The sequence below is a fragment of the Arvicola amphibius genome, chromosome X, assembly GCF_903992535.2.
Source record: "Arvicola amphibius chromosome X, mArvAmp1.2, whole genome shotgun sequence".
NCBI lineage: Eukaryota > Metazoa > Chordata > Mammalia > Rodentia > Cricetidae > Arvicola > Arvicola amphibius.
In genome coordinates this window covers 33,516,540-33,534,514 of record NC_052065.1, presented here as the reverse complement: position 1 = coordinate 33,534,514, position 17,975 = coordinate 33,516,540, and the positions used below count along the sequence as shown (strand labels likewise).

The 17,975-nt window shown below is 40.1% G+C and overlaps 1 protein-coding gene across 1 annotated transcript in view; it reads left to right on the top strand.

Annotated features, from left to right (window-relative positions):
• Slc9a7 (solute carrier family 9 member A7) overlaps window positions 1–17,975 on the top strand; it is a 193,015-nt gene that overhangs the window by 135,441 nt on the left and 39,599 nt on the right. The window contains exon 14 of the mRNA XM_038316726.1: window positions 5,442–5,523. Coding sequence (XP_038172654.1) covers window positions 5,442–5,523 — 82 coding nt within the window. The remainder of the gene's footprint in view (window positions 1–5,441; window positions 5,524–17,975) is intronic.

Sequence of the window (17,975 nt, the reverse complement as noted above, 5' to 3'; positions counted from 1 at the left end):
TGCCCCATGTCTGTCTTCCAAGGGGTCGTTTATAAAGCCATGGTAAGCTGGAAAGCAGATATTGACTTCCCTTCTCGAATTTGCCTACTAAACACTTATAACATTAATTGGTACCTTCATGAGACCCCATGAGTCAGATTGGGAGAGCCAGGCAGTCCCCATAGTTCCTGTGCAGTCAAGCTCTGTGCATCTCAGGCATATGGTTGATAGCAAGTGACTCCAGTGAAGACTGGACCTTCCACACAGAAGACTGATACAAGTAAGGAAAGCAGGTGTTGAGTAGGACTGTCTCCAGAATTTAAGTCTCCAGGGAGTGAACAACCAGATCTGAACATGGCTACACTGCTTAGTACTTCATTAACTGTGTCTCATTCTACTTGAAACTTTCTCCATGTCCATTACTTTGAGGAGAAAGAGAATTTCAGCAAAACATTTCTGAAATTATCAAGAAGAAAATCTTGCATAATTATGAGAATCTTTAGTTTCCCATTGCTTGTCCTTATCAATTCTAGTACCTTATGTTAGGAACCTTTACAATGTCTGGTTTTCAGACCCTGAAATGTAACGAGCTTATAAATCATCAGTATTACTTAATTAGAGATAGGAAAATAAGCTGGTGTGCTTTTGGAACATCTTTACCAAAGTTATCATTAAATATTCTTAACTGTGGCATTTAAAATTCTTCCCCCAGAAGCAAAGAATGGAGCAGTGAATACCTAGGTACTAACTTGCACTCACCACATAACTAACATTTGTCATGTTTTTCCCACTTCAGAGTCAGGTGTCCTGAGTCCACTCCTAAATGCAATATCCTCAGTAACCACATCTGAGAAAAGCAAAATGAATTTTACACACTTAGGATCCAACAAAAGTTTATGCTTTATGGCATGCCTGTTTACTCTCTTTCTACAATCCAGTCAATTTTCATGTTTTCTTATAACATTTATTTTTAAGTATTCTTGATAGTTACTTAACAGAATGTCCTATCATCTGGATTTTTCTGATATATCATTATGACAAGAGGCAAATAATCATTTTTTTGTCAAAAAATACTGTAAAAATATGGTCACACGTTTCTTGCTGTATCCTTTCAGGTGGCACATGTTGTCAAGCTGTTCATTTTTTAGTGATATTCCATTTGATTAGTTAGCTAGCATAGAATACTGATCCTAGGTCTCCCTCTAGTTTCAAAGTGCCACTTTCCTTTATGCAATTAAAAAGTTATCAGTAGAGTGATTTTTTACCCACCATATGAATGACCAGATTCCTAATGAGCCAACAGTGAAATCATCCACTAGTCGTTACTCTGAGGACAGTAGCATTAAGATTTTCCTAATTCTCCCATTTCTTTAAGATTCATGTTCCCCATAAACTTAGAAACTTAGAAAGTTTGGGGTTTTATTTTGCATACTGATGAAGTTAACAGTCTTTTCATTGTCTAAGCATTCAGTTCAAAAGAGTTTAACTTACTGTGCGGTATTGGAATTGTGTTCCTACACGACCGTAACAGGAATCTGGGTGTTAGCACTGACAAAGAGTTAGCAAAAAGAAGAAAAAGGTGATGACAATATGGAATCTTGGTTGAAATTAGGGTTTATTCTAGAATCTACCCTTACATTGTCCACATATTTAAAGCTTTAATTAGTTACAAATAAGGTGTAAAATGTAGCTCCTCACTCATACTATGAGTGCTCAGTGACCTCATGTGGCCAGCAGGTGCTAATAACGACATTGCAGGTACAGAACACTGCAAAAAGTTCTGTTGTACAGTGCTGACTTAGACTCTCAGGTTCCCTCATAACAAATTGTGAGCATCATGAGCTTGTAGTCAAGTTAAGATGGTTCTAATTTCCTAGGTTCACCATAAAATGTTTTGAATGCAGTGTTTTAGGCTCTGGAATTCTGGCCTGCCACATGGGTCTAATGCAAATGGATGAGTCTCATTGGTATTTCTGCGCTTTGAGTGAAAATAGATCAATCTTAGTCATTACAAGTAGTTCTTTTAAAATAGAATCAATTTAAAGCTTTGCTGGAATTCAGGAGGCAGAGGCAGGAGGATTGACACAAGTTCAAGGTATGGTACATACAGTAAATTCCAGGTCAGTCAAGGCTAGCTACATAGGCTGCCCTGTACCCACAAGCTAAAATGATTTTGTTAAAGATTATTTTCTTCTTATAGTAAAGATTTGAGGTTAGCTAAATTTCCTCTGGCAGCTCTTATTACATTTAATTTCATTTTCTTCATGATGGTACAGTGTTCCCTGTAGGCCTCCTGTTTCATCTGGGCTGATATGCAGTAAGTTTGCTTCACCAGAACTGATGCAGAAGCCTTTTAAGAATCAAACTTCTTTCACAGTCGTAAGTGCAGAGCAGAGAGACTCTTAGTGGCAGACCTGAAGTGCCATATTCTTGGTTACCCCATATTCTTTAGCAGCCTTTCTGTCGTTTGGCTGAGGATAACATGCCACCTGCTTTTCTGAGAGGCACTGCACCTGAGTCTGCATCCAGCAGTTCACTTTCAGTAGATTTGTCTGGCACAAAGTATTTTTGTGCTGCTTCATAAGGTTTAATAATATATTATTGCCCATTGGCCTTATAAATGCTACCATAGATACCTTGTAGAATACAATCTAGGGGATGTTTCTGTATGGAATGTACATTAAAGTGCTCTAAAAACAGGTCAGAGTTGAAGAATAGCTAGGAGTTCCTAATGCGATCTTGCCTCCAGTTACTTCCGTATATTAGCTTATTTGCATGCCCTTAGGGTCTTAGGTAAGTTCTTTGGTCAGCTTTTGAGCCCCTGAAATAGATGGTTTTCTTGTCAAAATGTTGGTCTCTGAGATTTGATGTTCAAACATTACCAGATAAGGTCTACTTGCAAGATCCCAGATGCCAGAAATCTCTGCCAGGAAATAGCCTCTAACATATGTAGTGAGGAGCTGCGGGCAGGCCTGCTTTTCATGCCGCCCAGCTCCCACAGAGCTAGCTTAGCTCCAGAAATAACAACACACAAACTGTATTCATTTAAACACTGCCTGGCCCATTAGTTTCAGCCTCTTATTAGCTAATTCTCATATCTTGCTTTAACCCATATTTAGTAATGTGTGTAGCACCACAAAGTGGTGGCTTACCAGGAAAGATTCAGCATGTATGACCTGATGGCTGGCTCCATGGCGTCTGTCTCTGAGAGGAGAGGCATGGCATCTGACTAACTTCCCTTCTTCCCAGCATTCTGTTCTGTCTACTCCACCTATCTAAATCCTGCCCTATCAAAAAGCCAAGGCAGTTTCTTTATTAACCAATGAGAGTCCTCCATCAAACATAGAGCAAAATCTGTGTAATTCAGGGCAAACAGCCCATCTAGTCCCAGATTCACAGAGAAGAATCTGGTGCCAGGTCCAGTATTAAATTTTATCAAGTGTCCAGAACACTGCCTGGCCCTGAATGCAAATATGTACTGTGTATTTGAATTCATCTTGTGGCTAAAACTTTGCCTCCAACAGAAAATGAGGTAGCTGCTTCCTTTTATTCTGTCCCCCTTCCCAAGGGGACAAACTTGAGACAGGACAGAATAAATGTTGGCTTTGAGAGGCTGGGTGTGTCTGTGCTATCATTTACTTCTTAATTACATGTAGTCTCTTTTCTCTAGAAAGGTCCCAAGTGTTACAGGTGATGGGGAGGAATAAGAAAAGTAAGTATGTACTTAAGGCTTTGTATGTCCAGCCCAGAATCTGCTTGCTGGACTAGGACAGCTTGTACTCGACAACAGAGCATCCCTCTTCAAGCTTATAGTGGCCTAATCTGATGAAGGCTTGATGTTCTATTACATTTTATGATGCTGTCCATATTTTTGAGATACTGGGAGGTTGAAAGGAGTACAGGATTTTCTTGGTGTCTATTTTTTCTCTCATTGATCCATGTTATCTAAGTTATTTGTGTCACAATTCTCTGTCTCAGAATTGTAAGTTATGATATAAATAGTTAACAGATGCATGCAACAGTAGGTAGCATTTGGCAAAGCTAAGACAACCGTCCTAGTGTTTCTCAGGAATAAATTGTAAGTGAATTTTTGCCACTTGGTTTTTTTTCTTTTATTTTCAGTTCTTTTCAAATGTGCATGTTTTCTTAGATGTGTGAGTTCTCTGTTCATCTTTGATAAAGAGAGTGTGGGGACACAAGGACAAAAGCATACCAGGACTCCAGTTAATGATACTGATCAAGAAAGCATTGAGATACTTGTTAGGACAAGACAGCCTTTAGTCATGATCACTGTGACTGACATAGAGTTCTACTGTGATGGGGTTTTGCAGTGTGAGAGAGTGATAGGAATTGATGGATGAAATTTGCCAAGAGGAAATATCAGGGATAAGTGGGTATTCTTGCTAAAGGCTGGCTGTGGAGATCAGATATCACTTGAGAGATGGCAGGAGCATCAGGTATTGAGAGGGATTAGATATCAAAGGTGGGAGTTCTAGCTAAACCAGCTTAACGAAATTTTTGATAAAACTTGGTAATGCAAAGGGAAGAAACCCAAAAGTTAGGTCCTAATTGGGAAGGTGATTCAAAAAAACCTGACAAGTTTGGAAGAAGGAGAAATTCTATCATTATTCATACTAAAAATGTCAGGGAAGGGAGGCTTGGCAGATGGCTGTCAGTGAAGTGTTTGTTGTGCAAGTATGAGGACCTGGGTTTACTCTCCAGAACCTATATCAAAAGCTGGATATAGTGGTGCATGTCTCTAACCCCAGAACTGGGGAGATAGGCTTTGATGAGCAGCCAGCATAACCTAATTGGTGATTTCTAGGCCAAACAAGAGTACTGATCTTGAAAAACAACATGGCTGGCTTCTGAACACCTAAGTTTGACTTCTGGCCTACCACACATACACAGATGTTTGCACATGTAAGCACATGTACAAGCATACACACAAGAAAGTTAGAAGAAATACATTAATATCACTTCTGTATCTGTATCAAAAAAATAAGATGTGGGATGGAGAAATGGGAAGATGGTAATAAAGAACCTATAATAAATGGTAATGTAGAATCTTGGTGGCTCTGCAGGTGTTTACTACAGATTTCTCCCATGCTTCTTTGTATATCTGCCTAATTTCATAATAAAATATTGTGGGCATCAAAGCAGTTCAGGGAAGAAGTGAGGAAGCAGCCAAGCAGAAAGGACCTAGGATTTAGTAGTGGGGACTGCTTGGTACAGAAAGGCAGGTGGAAAACTGCCAGCTTATTTCCCAGAGGCCTTGCTAAGGGCATGTGAACTTATAATATCTCACTCTTTGGGATCTGCTGTGGTGTGGACCTGACTTCTGCATGATGGCCTTTCTCTCCTCGAAGCTAACCACTCCTGCTTTGGGAAGATAGTCGCTGACTAAGCCAGCAAGGCTGCCATGGCCTAAGCTAATGCTTTCTGTTTTTCTCTTTGTCTTTTTCCATGGTGACTTTTAGAGTTGGTGTTGACCCAGATCAAGACCCACCACCTAACAACGACAGCTTTCAAGTCTTACAAGGGGTAAGTCACAAATGGCTGTCTTCTGAGTAATATATGATTTGAAAATTACTAAAACCGAGCATCTGCTCTCCATGCTGTGCGTTGTATCTGGCTTCCCTCATTGTTGTCTTGACAACAATCTTTTAGTTTTCTGCCGTAAATTCTGGTTTATAGGTTAGAAACTGAAAATTGAGTCTTAAGTGAGTTACCTAATGCCAGATAATGAGAAAATGGTGCATTTTGTAAGTAAAAAAGTCCAGGAACAGCTAACTACCAAGATGAGGAGAGATTCCATCTAGATAGTTCTATACCTGTCAAAACAGCTCCATTCTCTGTTTCCACATTGCCTCTCCCTCTACACTCAAACACCTGCAAAAAGAATTAAATGAGGTGACTGGGTTGGTGTCGTGCAGCATTGTTTACTGTATGTCTCTTAAGACCTGCAGGCTGAAATATTAACAAGAGGTACAAGTCAACTTTGCTGGCAATGTAGCCCCAGGAGTCCCCATCAAGTCTTGGGACATGTACTCAGGTGCATCTAGATGTTTGACATCTACCATAGAAAAGAACTTGAGACTGAGTCCAACCAAGTTAGCAGGTTTTGTTGATTGAGCAGAAGACAAAATGGGTGAGAGGGGAGTCAAATATGAATGGTAGGAGATAAATACAGTCAAGTGACTCAGTAATAACTACATATGTGACTTGGTGGTTTTGAAGCTGCTTCATCTGCAAATGAGCTTAGCTATTGGGGACAATATATAGTTGGATACTTAGTTATATTTTCCACAGAATTCTGTCCTTGAAGTAGAAACTTCTTTGTAAATTTCACTGGCTTTCAGGTGGAGAAAGGGTAGAGAGAAAATAATCATCAAGGAATCCTTCTACAGATAGGTCACAAAGGGATTAGACTAAGGTACAAGTAATAAGTAATAAGGCACAGTTTTAACAGTTCCATGTATGAGAAACTGTATTCATTAAATCACTGCTTGGCCCATTAGCACTAGTTTCTTAGTGGCTAATTCTTACATCTTAATTTAACCCATTTCTATTAATCTGTGTATTACCATGTGATTGTGGCTTTCCGGCAAGATTCTAACCAGCGTCCGTCTCAGGCAGAAGATCCATGGTGTCTCTCACTCTGCCCTTCTTCCTCCCAGCATTCAGTTCTGTTTTTCCTGCCTACCTAAGTTCCGCCCTATCAACTAAGCCAAGGCAGCTTTTTTATTCATTAACCAATGAAAGCAACACACAAACAAAAGGAACTCCTACACCAGTGTGTCACAGCTTCCCTTGACCTCCTCTTCCCAAGTTTCACATTAAATCATGGAGGCATTTTCAGAGTCAGTTCTGCTCACCTTTTGAAATCATTTAAGGTTACTGTTAGGATGGGAAAAATTGATCAGACTTCCAATGTGGTTTCCCAGGTTCCTTGCTACGACTCAATCCCTACACAGAAAGGGCTTCCGATACATATTCTTTAGCTTTCTTGAAGCATACCCTGGGGCACTTAATGACCTTGAATGACCAGAGCATTCAGGGGCCTCTCATTTGTGGATGTAATCCTATGTTCTTGTTGTTTTCCCTGATATACCTTCCATGCTAGGTGATGTCATGAAACTTGAATTAGAGGTGGGGGAAATGCAGATATTTGTCCTCTTCTAGAAAGGGTAGTTCTCTTAACCTTGTTTTCTAAATGGATGCCTACAGGTAAAGACAGTGATGTAATATAGGAAGGAAAATCATTTTTCTTTTACAATAAAGACAGTTTCCTTACTGGTTCTAGAAGCCAGTTTTCTTGCAGGTTCTAGAAACAAAGAACAATGCAAAAAATCAATGAAGCAAAGAGTTGGCTCTTTGAGAAAATCAACAAGACAGACATACCTTTATCCAAAATAACAAAAGGGCAAAAAGAGAATATCCAATTTAACAAAACCAGAAATGAAAAGGGGGACATTAACAACAGAAACTGAGGAAATCCAGACAATCATTAGATCATTTTCAAAGCCCTGTACTTCACAAAATTGAAAAATTTAAAGAAATTGACAAATTTCTTGATAGATACCACTTGCCAAAGTTAAATCAAGATCAGATAAACAATTTAAATAGACCTAAAAGACCTAAAGAAATAGAAGCAGTCATTAAGTCTTCAAGCCAAAAGAAAAACAAAAACAAAACAAAACAAAAACACACACACACACACACACACACACACACACACACACACAAAACAAGCCCAGGGTCAGAATACTAGTTGACTTTCAAAGAAGAGCTAATACCAATACTCCTCAAATGATTCCACAAAATAGAAACAGAAGAGAAGGAACATCACCAAATTCATTTTCTGGGGCCACAGTTACCCTGAGACCCAAATAGCACAGAGGTACAAAAAGAGAATTGCAGACCAATTTTCCTCATAAACATTGACACAGAAATGCTCAATAAAATACAAACTGAGTTCAAGAACACATCAAAAAACAAGTAGGCTTCATCCCAGAGATGCAGGGATGGTTCAACATAGGAAAATTAGTCAATATAATCCACCATATAAACAAACTGAAAGAAAAAAAAACACATGATCTTGTGGTATGATTGAGCATCCTTTGGTATATGCACAAAAGTGATAGCTTGGCCCTCTTGTAAGACTCCTAACAGTGGGAATATGGGCAGTCTCCAAATCTTTTACTGACTTTTGGGACCCTACTTCTCATACTGGGTCACCTTGCCCAACCTTAATACATGGAGAGGTACTTAGTCTTACTGCAACTTGATATGCTTTGTTTTGTTGATACCCATGGGAGATCTGCCCTTTCCTAAACAAAAATGGAGGAGGAATGGATTATGGGGTGTGAACAGAGGGGCAGGGAGAGGGGTAGGGACTGGGAGGAGAAGAAGAAGGGGAAAAGGTGTCTGGGATGTAAAATAAATAAATTTATAAAATAAAAACAACCCCATGATCATCTCATTAGATGCTGGAAAAGCCTTCAACAAAATCCAACACACCTTCGTTATAAAAGTCTTGAAGAGATCAGGGATACAAGGAACATACCTAAACATAAGCATAAAGGCAGTTTACAGCAAGCTGATTGCCAGCATCAAATTAAATGGAGAGAAACTCAAAGCGATTCTGCTAAAATAAAGACAAAACAAGGCTGTCCATGCTCTCCATATCTATTCAGTATAGTATTTGAAGTTCTAGCTAGAGCAATAAAATAATAAAGGAGATCAAAGGGATACAAATTGGAAAAGAAGTCAAAGTATTACTATTCACAGATGATATGGTAGTATACAAAAATAACCCTAAAAGTTCTACCAGGGAACTCCTACAACTTTTCACCTTTAGTCAAGTGGCTGGATACAAGATTAACTGAAAAAAATCAGTAGCCCTCCAATATACAAATGTTAAATGAACTGAGAAAGAAATCAGGGGAACAACAATGTTCACAATAGACACAAATCATATAAAATGTTTTGGTGTAACTCTATCCAAGCAAATGAAAGACCTGTATGATAAGAACTTCAAGTCTATAAAGAAAGAAATTTGATATTGGAAAAAAAAGATATTAGAAAATGGAAAACTCTCCCATGCTCATGGATTGGTAGGATTATCATAGTAAAAATGGCCATTTTACCAAAATCAGTCTACAGTGTCAATGCAATCCCCCATTTAAATCCCAACACAAGTCTTTACAGATCTTGAAACAATATGTAACTTCCTATGGAAAAACAAACAAAAATAACAGGATAGCAAAAACAACTCTGTCCAATGAAAGAACTGTAAGAGGTATTATGATCCCTGATTTCTAGCTCTACTATAAAACTATAGTAATAAGAACTACATGGTATTGGCATAAAATAGAAAGATGGATCAATGGATTTGAATAAAAAACCCAGACATAAGTCCACACACCTATGGATACCTGATTTTCAACAGAGGCCAAAATTATAAAATGAAAAAAGTAAAGCATTTTCAACAAATGGTGGGGTCTAAGTGGGTGTTGGCATGTAGAAAAATGCAAATAGATCCATATATATCACCTTGAACAAAACTCAAGTTTATGTGGATCAAAGACCTCAACATAAATCTAGATGTTGTGGAAGAGCCACTTGTTGGTTTCCATCCACTCAGACCCAAAACAATCACACAGAAACTATATTAATTAAATCACTGTTTGGTTCATTAGCTCTAGCTTCTTATTGGCTAAATCTTACATATTAATTTAACCCATTTCTATTAATCTGTGTATTACCACATGGCGGTGGCTAAAGTTTCAGCGTCCGTCTCTGGCAGGGCTACAGGGCTTCTCCCTAAACTCTGCATTCTTCCTCCCAGCATTCAGTCCAGCCTTCCCCACATACCTCTGTTCTGCCCTGCTCTGCAATAGGCTCAAAGCAGTTCTTTAATAACATGGTATTCACGGCATACAGAGGGGAATCCCACATCATCCAGATACATTGAACCTGATAGAAGAGGAAGTGGGGAATAACTTTGAATGCATTGGCACAGGAGACAACTTCCTGAACAGAATACTAATAGTGTTGACACCAAGATTGACAATTAATAAATGGGAACTCCTGAAACTGAGAAGCTTTTGTAAGGCAAAGGACACTGTTTAAAGGACAAAACTGCAGTTTACAGAATGGGATGCACCAACCCCACATCTAACAGAGGGCTAATCTCTAAAATATATAAAGTACTCAAGAAACAGATATCAACAAATCAAATAATCCAATTAAAAATGGGACACAGATCTAAATAGGAGCCAGAGAGACCAAGGATATCACAAGAAAACTCACAGAATTAACTAATCTGGGATCATAGGTGCTCACAGAGTCTGAGTCTGAACAGACAACCAGGGAGCCTTCATGGGACTGACTTAGACCATCTGCATATATGTTACAGCTATATAGCTTGATCTTCTTGTGGGACTCCTACCAGTGTGAGCAAAGGCTATCTCTGACTCTTTTGCCAGGCCTGCACTTTTCTAAACAGAAATGGAGGTGGAGTGGATTGGGGGTTGGGAACAGAGAGGGGAAACTGCAGTTGGAATGTTAAAAAAAATAACAAAAATCCCAGAAAAATATAAAGACAGTTTTTCTTACTGTTTCTAGAAGCTCCAAGCTGTAAACAGTGTCAGAGCTACAAGCTACCATTAGCTCATGTGGGAGATAGGAAGGAGCAGTTGGCTGAAACTTTTGGCTCTGTGAGGGAAGCATATGAATATTGTGGGCAGACTCCAACTTTGTGTTTCTGGCAAGTTGGACTCATCAGAACAAAAACAAGGACTGAAAACACAGTTGTTTTTTTTTTTCTCTAGAGGTCTTGGCAATTTTGCAACCAAAACAAAAACAAGCTCAGCTGGAAGCAAGCTGCCTGGCCCCAGGGGTAGTAGCTTCTCATCCAATTAGAGAGGGGCTTTCCTGCCAGACCAGACATAGCTGAGATTTCTGTTGGCTAGACATGCTGACACACCATTCACTTCCTTTCTCAATGGAGTCTGGAAGTGTGTGTGTGTGTGTGTGTGTGTGTGTGTGTGTGTGTGTGTGTGTGTGTGTGTGTGTAAACCATTGAAAGTCAGATGTTTAGAGTTCCATTGACAGAGAACTTTGTGAGCAAGTTGGATTCATTTGTCCCTGAATGGAACCTCCCCCCCTGGCTAAAATCTGATACTTTAGCCACCGAAATTTTTAACTTCAAACAGTTGGTGAAGTCACTTTCTTCAAATTACTGTTCTCTGATCCCTTGCCCTACCCCATTTTTCAATTTTTCTTTTTCCTTCCTTACTCCCTCACAACCTCCCTCTCTCTCTCCTTCCTTTCTTCCTTGTTATAATACAGTGCAAAGTGGTACCCTGGAGGATAAGCCCAGGATAGATGAGGGACAAACATGATTGTCAGATAGAACTCAAGTGGGAAGGTTTTTGGGGGAAGGTAAAGGAGTAGGGAAAGTGAAGCAAGATAAGAGAAGAGGAGAGAGTGGGAGTGGGAGGGAGGGAGGGAGGGAGAAGAGAAGAGGAGAGAAGAGGAGAGAAGAGGAGTTAGGAAAAGTCCTGCCTGCCCCTTCAGAAGAGCAGTGGGGAAAACGGAGATTGGGAGTGGGTGGAGCTTGTCTCTTAAAGGGACTTTTGCACCTGTGTACAGACTAGGACCCTGGGATGACTAGGGCACTGCCAAAGTGCATCCTGCCAGATGATAGGGCAAGCCAGCATAATGCCTGAATCCTAACATTCCCATCTTTTTCTTATTATAAAAGGTGGGGAAATTAAAGAGGATAGACTGCTTTTTGCTGATTTGTAGGTGTTGAAATCTTGGAGGACCTGAGAAAGCTGGGATGCTGGCCATGTCTTAGGGTATCTGGTTGTTTCACTGCTGTCCAGGCTCTCTGGTGTTTCTTGGACCTGGAGAGGTGCTGGCAGAGGAGAGGGCAAGGTTAAGTTTATGGTAAATTTCTTTTTCTTTATATCCTGGTGATTGAGGGGGGAGGGTGCCAGGAATGGGGAAAGGTAGGGAGGCTTGGGGTCTTAGAGCCTGGTAATTGAGGGAGGTGTGCATCTGACCTGTTTGAGGTGAATCCTCCAAGTTGACTCCCTGGAACTTACAAGAATTCTTTGAGTTTGTGAAAATGTAAGTTTTAGACACATTAGCATTTTTATTGTTTATAATGTGTGCTGAAATTTGTTTTGTAGGAACAGCAGTATTCTCATGTCAGAAATGATGGTTGACAAATGATTTTGCACAATGAAAAGTATCTTTGAAGTCTATAGTTAGAAAACGAAAGGAGGGAGGGATTGCTGAGGGACGGCATGCTTGTTGAGGGTGGTGTGGAGAGGAAAACATTCCAGATTCCCTTAAGGTTATTACTCCTTACCAGACAGCTGCCGTGGAATGGTCCGTGATTTTACAGTGTACCTTAATAAATGATTATTTTCTTGCATTTAGTGAAGTCTAATTTCTAACCTTGGCTTATGACCAGATTGTCTTGTGAGAAGAGTTTTCAAGTGACAGGCACTGTGATGGCTCTTAGCTGCTCGACCTGTGCATATAATCTGGAGTGACACCTCTCAGGTGTCTCCAGAATGAGTGGAATGTCTAGGAGTTTCATAATGTAGATCTTACCTCCTGACTGGTCTGCCAGCTGATATTAGCAGATATCAGGGTTTAGGGGACACTTCTAAAGGGTTTCCAGGCTTTTGCATCCCCAACAAAAGTATTGAGCAGAGACATAGTTGCAGTAGAATCCGATGGTTTATTAAGAGAAAGCACACTTCCAAGGGAGGGAATGGGCTGGAGAAGGGAGAAAGTTTAGCACTCAAAGGGATCTGCTTTACAGAGAGTTGGGTCTTGTTTGGTACCTTAAGGATGGGTGTTTGCATTTGCATAGCGTGGGAGTTGGAACACATTTGCATAGTACAAGTTTTTCCACATGTGCTCTGTTCCATGTAGTTCAGCGTTTAACTTCATGCATTATATGTCTTATTGGCTTCTGAAATCTCCAGCAGGAATGTGCCCTTTAGCATTATAATTACTATGAGTTACTTTTGGACCCTTTGGACTGCATATGTGCCTGAGCCAGTGGTGCCAACCCACTTTAGTGGGCCTCAGCCAGATAGTTTCCAGCCTTCCTCTTTGTCAACTTTAGTTCTTGGTCTTCTGAACCTCACTGTACACCCTATCCTGCCTTAGTGGGACTAAGGTGTGGTGTCTTTTCTTTTTGATTGCTGGGGTTCATGTTTGGTTCCTAGAAGCCACTCTTATTTCCTGGCTTATGCCCCTTTTCCATCTTTAAAGCAAGCAACAGCAAGGCAAGGCCCTTGCCACTCTATTCCATTAAATTCTTCTGGCTTCCACATTTCTTATCCAAAAAGGGCCCATGTGATTGCTCTTAGCCACTTTCATAGCCTTACCTTTCTCCTCAAAGCCCTTCTGCCCTATGTATAACATACCTGCAGATTCTTGAGATTAGGATGTAAGAGGAATATGGTGGCCACTGTTCTACTTCCAGTGTCTGTCCTGGGAGAACAGTAAGCTTTCTCATTAGTGCACCTTAAAATGTCTAACATTATATAATAATATAATAAAATACAATTCATTAGTTCTAGAAAAATTATCTCAAATATAGTACTGCTTGTTATTGTTTATTGAATCAACTTTCAACTTTTTTTTCTTCATGATATTTGTCTCCCACTCTCGTGTGTGTGTGTGTGTGTGTGTGTCTGTGTGTGTGTGTTTGCTCTTTTCTGAAAAGAGGTAGATGCTAAGTTTTTCTTCTCTATGTATCTAGAACCCTGTATAATGCCTGGTACTTAATAAGCACTTAATGAATATATAAAAAGGGCTCTAAATATATAAGTGCTCTAAACAGGGTTAAAAGATTAATAATTCCTAGTATAAGAAGTTATATGAGATACCCCAATGAATTAATGACTAGATATTTTCCAACAAGTGTATACAATATCTAGTCATTATCTTTATGTGATACAAACTCATCAGATAATGTCTTAGGATCTCTTGTTTGTTTGTTAGCTGGTTGTTCTTTGGTTTGTTTTTAGATAGGGTATCACTGCGGAGTCCTAGATGCCTGGGATCCACTATTAGACCAGGCTGGCCTCAAATTCAAAGATCTGCTTGCCTCTACCTCCTTAGCACTGGAATTAAAGGTATATACCATCTCATCTAGCTGTGTGTTAGGTTCTTTAAAGATCATGTGGGCTCTAAAAAGAAAGACAAAACAAAACAAAAAACCAAAACCCACAAGACCTATTTTTAAAATCTGTACTTATGGTACTTCTAATACTAAACACGTTTTTCTTCATACTAATCTTCTCACTGTCAGTGGACACTAAACTGGGTAGGTAGGTGGAGAGTGGCCTAGTACAACAAAGAACATAGGTTCAATTCCTCAGCATGTCCTAAACTAGTCTATGGCATGTAGACAGGCCTGTCATCTCCTCAGGAGTTTCAACCAGGTTTGAGAAAGGATCTGTAGCCTAGGTGGACCAGGAGCTGCCTGAAGGCTAGAGGACCTTAGAACTCCTGATGACTATGTTAGATGCCTGCTTTTTGTCTGACCTTCTGTTCTTCAAAGCCCTCTAAGTTCTCATAATCAACTTAACAGCCAAGGCTGGATCAATTCTTCATTCTGTACTACTCTGTCTCCTAAGGGGGTATACCAGTTTTTTTTCCCTATCACCCTGTAAACTACATAACTTAAAAGCATACTCTTAATAGTTGGCATTGCTTATTTCTTGTTCTCATATCCCTTTTCTGCTTCCTATAGCAGAAAGGTACCATGGAGAAATTCCAGATGATGATCCTAATGGACATCAGATGTCAGTTGCAAGTCCCAGGTTGTGACTTACACTTCTGAGTGACTGGCAATAAACCAGGATTTTCCACAACTTCCTCCTCAGGTTCTCTGATTTACTACAATGGCTCACAGAGGTCAGGAAGGCACTCTGATTACCATTACTAGTTTACTATAAACAACACAACTTATGAATAAGCAAATGGAAAAAATAGATTAATAAGACTGGTAGGGAGGGCTACCTGGAGCTGCCATGTCCTTTGCTGATACACCACTCTTAGAATTTCACCAGCTCACAAAGCTCTCTAGATCCCATAACTTATGGGGTTTTTGTTTGTTTGAGGTTCTATTACACAGACATGGTTGATTAAATCGTTGTTTTCCAGTGACTGACTCCAGTACCCTTCTCTAAATGGAGGTTGGGGAAAGGATCAAAGGTTGATTCTTCCTATTTTGCTTTTTATTTTTTTACTTAATTTTTATTGAGCTCTACATTTTCTCTGCTCCCCTCTGCCTCTCCCCTCCCCTTCAACCCTTTCCCAAGGTCCCCATGCTCCCAATTTACTCAGGAGATCTTGTCTTTTTCTACATCCCACATAGATTAGATCTGTGTATGTTTCTCTTAGGGTCCTCATTGTTGTCTAGGTTCACTGGGATTGTGATTTGTGGGCTGTTTTTCTTTGCTTTATGTTTAAAAACTACTTATGAGTGAGTACATGTGATAATTGTCTTTCTGGGTCTGGATTACCTCACTCAAAATGATATTTTCTAGCTCCATCCATTTGCCTGCAAAATTCAAGATGTCATTATTTTTTTCTGCTATGTAGTACTCCATTGTGTAAATGTACCACATCTTCCTTATCCTCCATTCTTCGGTCGAGGGGCATTTAGGTTGTTTCCAGTTTCTAGCTATGGCAAGCAATGCTGCTATGAACATAGTTGAGCACATGTCTTTGTGGCACGATTGACCATCCTTTGATATATACCCAGAAGTGGTATTACTGGGTCTTGAGGAACGTTGTTTGAAGGCATAAGTCACAAAACAATCCTACACCAGTTTGGAATTATGATTAATAAAGGGGTTATTTATTTAAGGGGAAAACTTACAGAACACTGTCCTAGACAACAGCCCTCCGAGGAAACAGGAACAGAGCCTAGCAGCCAGAAGGAGCCCAAAGCAAGAGAGCAAGAACAGGGCTACCTCTGCTTTTTAAAGCAAAAGAGACCATGCCCAAGTGGGCTGGTATCTTGAAGGCTATTGGCTGAAGGAGCGGAAGGAGCTCCCGCAGCACCTCCCCCTTTTGTTTAAGTAAGGTCTTGTCTTTTTCTACATCCCATGTAGATTAGATCTGTGTATGTTTCTCTCAATACAAACTCAATACAAAACAATATATACTAGGAACATATATCAAGTATAAGATTAGAATTACAATCAGCATAAACAATATTAAGCAAGGAACATAGGCTAAATGTTTTAATAAACATTCTGTCCTAAGGAGTCTAAGTCTTATACTGAAAATGGCTTGGTTAAGAGGACGGTAACTATGACTACCTAATCTTCAACCCTTTCGAAGGCCTGAGAAGGGAGATAATATTACTTGAGCAGGCAGGAAGTACAATCAAGTAGCTTCCAAAGCAAGCAATATATGACAGAGACAGTTAGCTACCTGAGCAAATCACCCAAAGCCTCAGTTTACAACATTGAAGCAACCAACTTTGGCTATGGGCTAGCATAATTGGCAGACCGTTTTCAGAGGGAGGAAATATTTCAAAACCATTTTATCCTGTCTTGGCAAGATTTGACAGTCCTGCTTATCCATTTCTGGATATCATGTAACTTGTCACTGGTTGAGGCATTGTCAGTTCCTTGCCCAAAGGCCAGTTTTGCCAAGAAGAAAATAAGCTCCAAGTGGAGTGTCTTTGGTGTTCAACATTCTCTCGGGAATAGATTGGGGCTGTCAGAAGCAGTTATGCCTCATGTCAACAGAACCCTAAGTTATTTAAATGTCACATTCCACAGATCCTTGAAGTGGTTGAAGATTACCTATCTAGACAGAATACAATATCTATGTATCCAAAGAACCTAATTGCTCTAACCGTATGTACAACAAACATGAACAACTATTGATCTATAATAATTAATACCTGTATAACTTAGAGAGTAAAACTTCATGTCATAATATTAAATAATCTGTAAACAAATGTGTAACAAATGAGGACAATGACCTCAAAATGTAAACAATCTATATGTATCTTGATTAGAGGTAGGAGTAATATATAATGTTATATGAAAATATATTCTAAAAGTTGTATCAATATACAAGATGTCCTAAACAGAAATAAGAACATACATATATAAAATCTTTTTATTTTTTCTATTCAAAAATTTACACTTCCTCCCCTGCTCCCATTCCCCTCCCACTCCCCCACTCCCCCTCCTCTCTCCCCCTCCCTCCTAAGAGAGGGCAGGGAACCCTGTCCTGTGATAAGTCCAAGGCCCTCCCCCATACATCCAGGCCTAGGAAGCTATGCATCCAAATAGACTAGGGTTCCAAAAAGCCAGTACATGCAGTCGAAACAAGTCCCAGTGCCTTTGTCAATGGCTTCTCAGTCAGCCCCCATTGTCAGCCACATTCAGAGAGTTTGGTTTGATCCCATGCTCATTCAGTCCTGGTCCAGCTGGATTTGGTGAGCTCCCATTAGAACAGGCACACTGTCTCAGTGGGTGGATGAACCCCTTGCAGGTCCTGAATTCCTTGCTCACCTTCTCCCTCCTTCTGCTCTTCAACTGGACCTTGGGAGCTCAGTTCATTGCTCTGATGAGGGTCTCTGTCTCTATCTCCATCCATAGCCAGATGAAGATTCTATGGTGATATTCGAGATAAACATCAGTGTGATAGTGGAGCAAGGCCAGTTCAGGCACCCTCTGCTCTGCTGCCCAAGGACCTATCTGGAGACATCCACATGGATGCATGGGATCCCCTCAAGAGCCAAGTCTCTTGTCAACCCTAAAATGGCTTCCTTAATGTAGATATGTTCTTCCCTGTTCCTATATCCACCCTCCCACCCCCAAGCTCTATCCATTCTTTTCTTTCTTGCTTCTCTCTCCCCCTTTCCCCTTCTCCCACCCCCACTCTTACCCCCACCCCCATGCTCCCAACTTTTGCCCAGC